This window comes from Ctenocephalides felis, unplaced genomic scaffold, assembly GCF_003426905.1.
Source record: "Ctenocephalides felis isolate EL2017-DRISC unplaced genomic scaffold, ASM342690v1 CF-g0.4_SCAFFOLD_03572, whole genome shotgun sequence".
NCBI classification, from domain to species: domain Eukaryota; kingdom Metazoa; phylum Arthropoda; class Insecta; order Siphonaptera; family Pulicidae; genus Ctenocephalides; species Ctenocephalides felis.
This window is the reverse complement of record NW_020539726.1, coordinates 44,736,283-44,746,779: the sequence shown is the minus strand read 5'-3', so window position 1 is coordinate 44,746,779 and position 10,497 is coordinate 44,736,283. Positions and strand designations below refer to the sequence as shown.

The 10,497-nt window shown below is 28.1% G+C and overlaps 1 protein-coding gene across 3 annotated transcripts in view; it reads right to left on the bottom strand.

Annotated features, from left to right (window-relative positions):
- LOC113387797 (general odorant-binding protein 56a-like) overlaps nt 1-7,874 on the bottom strand; it is a 27,814-nt gene extending 19,940 nt beyond the window's left edge. Inside the window, exons 1-4 of one of the 3 annotated variants that reach the window (XM_026625173.1) lie at nt 7,761-7,870; nt 6,280-6,396; nt 4,842-4,890; nt 1,797-2,127 (exon numbers count right to left, since the gene is read on the bottom strand). In XM_026625173.1, the coding sequence (XP_026480958.1) occupies nt 1,937-2,127; nt 4,842-4,890; nt 6,280-6,396; nt 7,761-7,805 (402 nt within the window). In that variant the 5' untranslated portion in view covers nt 7,806-7,870 and the 3' untranslated portion in view covers nt 1,797-1,936. Of the gene's footprint in view, nt 1-1,796; nt 2,128-4,841; nt 4,891-6,279; nt 6,397-7,760 lie in introns of those variants that run through there. The other 2 variants (XM_026625175.1, XM_026625174.1) reach the window with 2 other exon arrangements.
- Between the last annotated feature and the right edge of the window lie 2,623 nt (nt 7,875-10,497).

Sequence of the window (10,497 nt, the reverse complement as noted above, 5' to 3'; positions counted from 1 at the left end):
TTCTAATGGGTACTTTTCCCAACAATTTTACCTTTTTAGTTAAAATTTTAAAACTTTCCCTGACATGATCGTACTTCACTGAAAATTTTCAGGCTTAACATTTTTATGCTTTCCCAATCGTTCTACTTTTTCCAGAAATGTCATAACTTGTTTCTAATACATTCTTCAACTTTCTCATATTTATCATTTTTCAACAAACATTTCAATCACCCCTGCATATACTTTCTTATAAGTGTTTATACTTTTTATATATATTTTTATTGACTTTCAAATTATAATTATACTTTATTAATTTTGCGTACCGCTATTTAAATTTTTTAAAAGCTTTAAAATACTTTGAAATTAAAAAAAAAATAGTTTTTTTTGAGAATTTGCATTTTAGAGACTGATCGGACGTCTTTTCGTTTTATTATATTGGCCATGAAGGTGACAAACTTCAAGGCATGGAATGGTTGCAACCCCTGGTAGAGGGGTTAACGGAGTGTTTTAATGGAACTAATTGTTCACTTCTAAAAGTAAAGTCCGCTTAACAACATGTAAATTACCAATAAAAATAAATATATCTCCTTTCATTATAACTTAGTAACAAATCAGTGATTGTAATTAGAACCGCAACAAATACATAATATACTAACAAATCAGTGTTTAATACAGTCCCCAGCTACAAATAATAACCCAACAACCTGAATTATCGAAAGAGAGTTTTAACAAATTCTATAACTATGTAAAAAAAGTACAGAGATTAAATATAGATTTATTTTGAATCATTAAAATCGGTTGATCTGTGCTCGCAAAATCGTCGACAAAAATTTGCATTTGCACGCACACATACATCCATTTTTTCTAATGTTTCCTGAAATGTCTAGAAAAATTTGAAAAGCAGAGATATATAAGTATACTAGCAAACCGGACGAACACCGTTCCGCCACCAGATGGTTTGGTGAGAAAGATGAAGAAATTTTTTGTTTGTTATATTATATATTTGAAAAGGAAAAAATTGATTTTATTATACAACAGTAATGAGTTTATTTCGATTACAAAAATGAAGTGTTTTTTAGTTGAACTTCTCTAACAAGTAGTAAATGAAAGTGAATCCGCAAATTATCCGTTTCATTGAAGTGCTCTTTGGTAAACCACATTTTTTGTTTTTTGTTGTGACGTTAACACAAACAAAGCGGATGGTTCTCCAACTCGTGAACAGGCAACGTATAACTATCCATGTGAAAAACAATGATTTTCTAAATGATGTATTTGAAATTTATCCCGCTAACACTAAGCGATTGGCCTTGTGACTTGTTATTGCGAACGCAAGGCGAACTGGAAATTGCATCGTTTGAAGTCAAACGAAAGACCAGTCAGAATCATTGGTATGTCACCAAATCGCCAGCAATTTTTGATTGAATGGTGAAATTCAGTGCGTGTACATCATTATTCTTTGTGGCAAGAATTGCTCGTTGACTTAACCAAGCATAATTCTGATAATTCTGACTAATGTCATTACTCGAATTTTTAATGACGGTGCTTGAAGTACCAGCAATTTGCATTAAGGCACGATGCCATGCACAACTAATTTTGTTTGCTGTAAACCTTGCGGAGCCCGAGACCTTTCCAACGAATGCAAAATTGTCCAAATCGGTTTGTGCGTACTCGAGTTATTTCGTCAGAAAGGAAAACCCGACTTATTTTTATATATATAGAAGATGTAAAGATGAATATAACTTACCCTGCGGGAAGTTAATATTGAAAAAAAAAATCATTAAAAAACAAGTTTAAATTTAGAAAAAAAAGTTTATTCAGAGATTCATTTATCAGTCTAAAAAGAAAACGTATAAAACAAAAATAAAAACGACCAGTCTTGCATCAAATTAATCACCGATCCCTTGAATCAGGCTCTCGTATCTCTGACGATGTCTTTGATCATCTCAACATGAACTCTTCAGACGATGGAGACGTGTCTGGTGTCCCTGTAACAGTTGTAGATGTTGAAGGCCCTTTCGCAGGCGTTGGCGCCGGCGACGACCTTGCACTTTTCGACGGCGGCGGTCACTTCTTCGACGTTTTCACCGCCGAGGCTCAACTTTTGGACGGCGACTTCGGTCTGGAATTCGTCAGCGTCGTTGAAGAAACCTGGAGGAAAGGATCGATAGTAATAAAAGACTGTAGTGACGAGGATACTGAAATTGATATTGGTGAAATCGAAAGAACCAGAAGGAACGTGTTTACCAACACACCCAGACCTGTCTGGAGCAACTCTTGAGGAGCTCAAGACGTTCAAAGTTGGAGAATCCACCGAAAATGAAAGCATTGCTGCATCTTATATATAAAAATAAATCGCAAAATGTGTTGGTAAACACATAACTCAATAACGCCTGGACCAATTTTTTTTTTTATTAACTCTTTTATTTACAACTGTCCAGTATAGGACATTCAGTAAATTTAATGGAGTACATTGTATACTACTTTGACATGTTGGAAAAAAAACTCAGTAGTTGTTTTTTCGATATAAAATTCACAATATTTACTTATTGAATAATTTCTTATAAATAATGATTAAGTTATTTTTATTTTTTTCTCAGAAGAGTTGATGGACCAATTTGGCCAATTATTTTTTTAAAATGTTCCTTGGAGTCCAAGGATGGTTCTTACGGCGAGAAAAAATCGAATAATTGCCGGAAAAACCCTAAAAACAGCCCTTTTCTTTTCCACATACAAACGTTTTCTAACTAAAACGTAGAATCAATTTGAGCTTCATTGCTATTATATGAAGTTCATATTAAATTACAAGCACTCACTGTATACTCCTCCTAAACTATTATTCGGATTTTGATAAATCTTTCTGAAGTTTGTTAAGGAAATTTTCTAGGATGTATGTGATTATAAAGTACTGGGATGTATGTGTAATATTGTAGAAATAAACGGAAAAAATTGCAAAAAACGACATGACATTGTTTGCATTGAAAACAAATGAAAACTATCATCTGCCAAAAATTTCAATTTACTTATGAACCTAGACAATAATATTAGAATATGTATAATAAATTTATGATTATGAATAAGAAAAATGAAATGTCTACATTATTATTGCCAAAAATCAGCTGAGATGTGCCAGAAACTATAATAATATAATATACAGTATATGTATGGCAGATTGAATGATACACATATGAAAAAATTAATATCACTTAGAATATATGAATGCGATGCATGCGAAAAATATCGAGCGCACGCCTTAGGGGGCGCCAACACAAAATTCGGATATTAAATTTTCAATATAGTTTTTTTTAATATATAATTTCTTTACATCTTTTACTAATATTTCCACAATAGTTTTAAAATTCGTAAAAATTTCACTTTCACAACAAATGGGAAAGTAAAGGTGAATATATACAATTCGGCCCTCACGATATCGATTAGGAGAAGTTTAAGATGCAATTTTCGATATCTTAAATAATAAAAAATTAAATTAATTTAATCCAACATGAAGTACAAGTGTTATGTTATGGTTATGGTTATGTTATATCATTTAAAACACTTCAATTTCCAATATGGTGTGGGAATTGAGACTCATCATTTTATTTAAAGCAGTTCTTCATTTAAAATCGCTCATATTATAAATGTATATGCGCATTTTGGCGTGAAGAGTAATTTAAAAAACAATAATTATTATTTTTAGGTAAACGGTAAATATTAGTATATTATATTAAAAAATTGTAGACATGGGTACAGGACAACGTCTGTCGGGCCATCTAGTATAATAATAAATGACTATGAGTATAAAAGTATGAAAAAGTATATGAAAGTAAAGGAAAATTAGAAGGCTTTTTTTTAGAAGACTTTACCGATTTTGCCGCATAACAGACCAATGTTATGGCAAGGCCATGTTGCGGTCCAACTTGCATACAATATGCTACTGAATCATACTGAATACACTAAAAATGTCATGTATTTGCTGTGCATTCAGAAGTTTCACACATGAACTGCAACGTCACTCGTATGTTATGAAGCTGAGTCAGAAAGACCCTGTTATCTAAGATCTTTTTTATCGACATTGGTGTGGTTTCTAGGTTGGGTTGTCTATCTGACAACCTGAGAACAACGCCTGATTGCACAGTAACCACATGGCTTTTGTCAATATTTAGTATGGAAATTTCTTCTTATCATAGCCTTGCCATAACATTGGTTTGTTATGCGACAGAATTAGTCCCTTAATCTTATATTAATATTGATGGATTTGGATAATGAGACCCTACTGATGAGTAGAACTGAAGAAATGTGATTTAAGTTAAGTGGTAAAAGTTTGATGGATTTATTAAAGGGACTCTACTGACGCGCAAACTGAAGTTTATATTAATAGTATACAAAAGAACTCTACTGACGAGCAAATTCAATTTCATATTAATTCTTCGTTTGATGGATTTAGTAAAGGGACTCTACTGACGAGCGAACTTAATCTCATCAAATTAGTTAATTTTTAATTTAGAAAGGTTTGATGTATTTGTCAGAGAAACTCTACTGACAAGCAAATCTGAGGAAATTTGACTCAACTGATTCTTTTACAATTACATCGTCGAGAAATCTTGAATTTCTGATGGATTTAAAAAAATAAGATTCTACTCAGATTTTTGCAGAAAAAAACCCTACTGATGAGGAAAAAAATTGTGCAATGCTAATTTAAAATTCATTATTTAGAGCCATAACTTATACCTATTTGCCATTTTTTTTTTGCAATATTGGTTGTTTTAAACTATACTATCGATTTAATAAGAAGATATTAATGGACAGAATTGTTAGAAAGTCAATATACTCATTATCTAGACTATTGGTCTATTTTTTATAATTACCTGATTGACGGAAGAAGCACTTCATGAAGCATTTGACATTTTCGCTGACCTGAAACGAAAATAAAAAAAATGAATTAAAATTGTAAATGAAGTGATAAATATTACTTTTTTTATACTTTTATAGTTTGTCTCTCAACATTCTTCATAAATTCCTACACTTAAATATTTTTTATAATTTTTACATTTCAGTCAGTATATATTTTTTTACTTTCATCTACTTTTTTACATTCGCCATAGTCTATTACTTTATACTTTTACGTTTTCCTTTACTTTCATATATTCCCTAATACCAATTTTTGTTAAATTTATTTACTTCCTATACTTCTTATATTTTTTATATTTATTATATTTTTCTTTACTTTAATATACTTTTTCATTGCAAGCTTTCCACTCCCTTTGTTTTTTTACTTAGATAATTTTTATTAATTTTATAAACTGCTTATACTTTTTTATATTCTTATGGTTTTCTTTTTTTTTAACTTTTATATTATATTTCTGATACTAAGCCTAAGCCAACTTCTCTTGAATGTTATATTTATGTATTTTTTATTACATTTATTTGCTTCTCAATAATTTTTTAAACTTTTCTTTACTTTTATATACTGTCATATACTTTTTCATACTCTGTAGAGAATATAATTTTTTTATAAATTTATTTCAATTTAATTATACTTTTTATATTTTTCTTTCTAATATAATATATCAAGCCCCAAAACCTCTAAGTATTTTATATTTGTATAATTTATATCAATCTTTTTCAATTGTTTATGGTTTTTTCTACTTTTTATGAGTTTCTATACATTTTTCTAGAATTTGTAAATATTTTTACTTTTATATAATTTTTGAGTTTTTTTCCATTCTCACTTCCAATAATTTTTTATATTTTTTATTTTATTTACTTGATGATTTCCTCTACTTTTTATGGTTTCTTAAACTTTTTTAAACTTTTTTAAACTTTTGTAAATTTTTATGCTTTACCAGGCCCATACACTTTTAGTTTTGTATATTTATGTACTTTATAATATGTTTTAATATTTTTTGATTATTCTCTGATTATTTTTCAATTTTGTACATCTTTCCTTAGTATCACATAAGCTTTCATACTTTATCCTAATTGTTTTTTTAGTACATTTGTATACTTTATATTAATATTTATACCCCTCGCTTTTTTTAAATTTTACCTACTTTTCCCGACTTTTTTGTACATAGTTTTCTCTTATAATATTGCTCATGTATTTAAAATCTTCATATTTAGTTTTTTAGTTTTTTTTTAGAATTGCTCAAAGTATGCTTTATAATTAGGCAATATATCCATACGTTTCGAGATATGATCTGTGCCATCATTATTGATTTTGTGAAAATACTTTTATAATATCATCAATATAGATTTATCATTAATACTCATAAATAGTAGTATAAATTAATATTGATTACTTACATTTTCGGTGGATTCTCCAACCTTGAACTTCTTGAGTTCCTCAGGAGTTGCTCCTGACTCTTGGAGACAGGTCTGGGTGTGTTGTCTAACACGTTCCTTTTGTTCGTCAGTTACAGCCTAATAATAAAAATAATTGTATTAATAAAATTAATTATTAGGTGTAAGTGACATTTCGCCTTAGGGCAAGTAATCGTAATCCATGCGATTTTCAATTGATATCTTTCAAACATAGGCAGAGCAAACACGATGTATGCAAATTGATATTATTCCAAACATTGACATTTTGTTAGACTGCAATATTTAACAAAATTTCTTTGGACTAAAAAATTATTATTATTATATTCTCTACACTTAGTTTTATTATTTACGAAAATGGCTATATGTTTGATATTTCAAAATCGGTTCAGGATTATTTTTAACTAAATAAACAAAACTTGAGGCCTTGATTATTGGTTAAATAAAATATTGGTTAAATAAATCAATTGCTAAATTGCTTAAAATTTGAAAAAAATAAGAATTTTTAATATATTGTTAAGAAATATTTTTAAATACATAATAAAAATGTTTTTCATAAAAAATGGTTATATTGTAAATATTTAAATTTTTAACTTCCCGTAGGGTAAGTTATTGTAATGGGCCGAAAATCGGAATTGAAAATTTTTACATTTCTTGACGTTTTGAAGGTTTCTGAACATTTTGGCATACTTCAGAAAAAATGGATGTGTGTGTGTGTGTGTGTATGCATGTATGGATACAAATTTTCGCCCACGTTTTAGGGCGCACGGATCAACCGATTTGAATGGTTCAAAAAACATTGCATTCCTATTGATAGGGAGAAGAGCTGATTAGTTTTTGGCAAAGGCAGGTCCAGCAGTTACGGAGATAAGGAGCAAAGAGTGCAGAAAATGAAAATCGAGTTTTTGAGAGAACGGAGCATCCGATTTGAATGATCTAAAAAACATTCAATTAGTAATAATTGGGAGAAGGGGTTATAAGTTTTTCGCAAAGGTAGGCCCAGCCATTTCGGGGATACAGAGCTAAATGTACAAAAAATGGCAGTTTTTGAGAGAACTAAGCGTCCGATTCAATTGATTCAAAGAACTTTCTGCTTGTCTTAACAAAATAATTAATTTTGGAAAAAAAAAATTTGTTCCATTTTTTTTTTTTTTTTTTTTTTTTTGTATATCGAAAATAATTCAGATTTTATTTTTAATTCTGACTATAGTTCTAATATACTTTAAACAAACAATTTCAACTCTGCAATTCAGTTCATATAATTCTTATAAATATTAGACAATGTTACAATATTTATAATAATCTATTTGAAAACATTCAATATTCCTCGAACATTTCGTTACGGTACGGGAAGTTCAAGCAATTTGCCTTAAAGGCACGATGCCACCCACCCCACTAGTTGAAATTTATTTAAATTATGTTCATCAAAATAAATACAGATAAATATTTATAAATAATCTACTTACAGAGACTGCAACGAACAAAGCCAAAGCGACAACTAAGAATTTCATTTTGTTGATTTCTTTTTAAAAAATTAAATTTCCAAAAACTCGAAAAGTTCACTTGTCGAAATGCAAAGCACAACTGTCGAAAATTAATCGAAAACGCCGCAATTTATATCTCTTGAAAATGATAAGAGAGTGTAAGATTACACTAAAATATTTGTATGAGATTGTGTGTGTGCCTGTGTATGTTCGTCTTCTTATATGTCAGTGTTCTTGTGTGTGGCTATGTGTGTTTATGTGTGTATGTTTTTGTCATTGTGTGTGTTTGTGTATGGGTATGGATTTTTGTGTCTGTGTATGATATGACATAATGGTAAATTTTTCAATATAGTGTTATCTTTAAATTCGATATCTTCGAATTATTATTTCGACTTAGTCAAAACAACTTGCATTGTATCTTTCATTAATTTGACACCACAAAAGTTTCCACTGCTTTGTTTTTCTTCCTTTATGCGATTTTGTTTGCAACAATTTATGGAATTTTATATTCTGTTATTATTTGTCGAGTTGAAAGTCTCGAATGTCGATAAATTTCCATGTAGGAAATTAAAGCATGAAAATACTATTTGGAGCCTGAAAATATTAACTGGAGCCTGAAAATATTAAGTAGAGTCTAAAAATACTAATTGGAGTCTGAAAATACTAAATGGAGTCTGAAAATACTATATGGAGTTTGAAAATACTATATGGAGTCTGAAAATAGTATATGGAGTCTGAAAATACTAAATGGAGTCTGAAAATACTAAATGGAGTCTGAAAATACTTAACGGAGTCTGAAAATACTAAATGGAGTCTGAAAACACTAATTGGAGCCTAAAAATACTAATTAGAGCTTGAAAATATTAACTAGAGCCTAAAAATACTAATCAGAGCTTGAAAATATTAATTGAAGTCTGAAAATACTAATTGTAGCTTGAAAATATATTATATTATGTTGCGTTTTTTTCATATAAAATTATCAAAATTTTGAAATCTAAGTTCTCGCATGAGTTATCATGGCACATCACAATTCTTTTTTTTGTCGATAATTTTCAATATAAAAACTCGTAATTTTAAAATGTCAGATAATGAAAATCAACAAAATCATTTTGGTTTAAATATTAAAGTGTTACACATTTTATTCCTAATAATTTTATATTTATTAATTCATTATTGATTATTTATTAATACTTGCCAATAGGCAAAATGTCGTTGACACCGAGTTAAAAAATGACCCCATGCACTTGGCAGATAATTAGCACTGAACCCATTAATCCTGATAATAATTATCAAAACATTTATATGGAATTTATCTATATAAATATATATATATATATATATAATCTTATGTCTGTTAAAAACCATATCGATAATATTTGTTGCAAAACTTATGATTAATCTGTCAATATTTTAAACAAAAATGAAATTTATAAACATCGGCCAATACTTTACGTAAATTTAATTTGAATAAGTTTATGTGTTATTCAAACGAATTCTTTTGAAATGTTATTACAAACAATTCACAATATATTATTACATTTAAACTGAAAGCATTCACACAGTTATAACCTATGGAGTTCCTCAAGGTTCACGTTCAGGGCATTTGATTATATAATTAATTCACATTGAAGTGATTTTTCTAACTCTTGAGAAATTAATGTTTTATTTCAACGAGCTCTTTAGACAATATTATAATACTCGATATACAAAATTTTATTACAAACAATATTTTATTCTTCAATTCCATAAGATTGGGTTATCATTGTTCAACTGTTTTTTAAGAGAAACTTAAATTTTATTGAAAATGGGATCGTGTACGTTATTTGAATTTATTTTTATAATATCAATGAGGCACATTCAGGGTACTTTGGACTGTAATTGCAAAATTATATTATGGAGCAGTTTTAACCTGAAATGCTTACATAATATAGTCTTAAGGTGTTCCTCAAGGTTCATATATAGGGTCTTCTTTTTTATGTAATACATATGAATTGAAATAATTTTTTATACTCGAATTTTATCGAAATTTAGATTACTTGTACATATAATTTTGCTATTTAATTTGAATTAATCTATCAGTAATCATAACAAAATTTCGGCTGAATCTTTATACGAGTACATATATGAATTTAATTTTCATAAATTGATTTATTTAATTAGATTATTCAAGTTTAGTTTTTTTTTTAAATTGTTAAAAGTTTGTTTAAAAAAGTTTTTTCAAATTCTCCAAGGTTTACATCTAATGTCAAAAATATTTAATAATTTTATATTTAAATAAATTTAAAAAAATATTATTATAGTGAGCTTTATCTTACCAGTTTATTTTTATTTCTTATTTTAATATGATTAGCGTTGTTTATATAGAAAAATCATTAAAAATGATTATTAGGTAAATGGAATATTTTATATATAATTGTATGTATATATATATATATATATATATATATATATATATCTTTGATCTACAGTATTTTTTACATAATTGGATTCGTATTATCTGCACGATATTATTTGATACAGTAATATACATTTATATCTATACATACACACCCACACACACATATATATATATATATTTATATATATATATATATATATCTATATATATATATAATTATCACTTAACTTAGTTTTTAATTGTTTTAGTATTGATCAAAACTTTATCTATAATTAATTAATTTACGACCCAAAAAAATCAAAATGAAATAAAATCTCAATT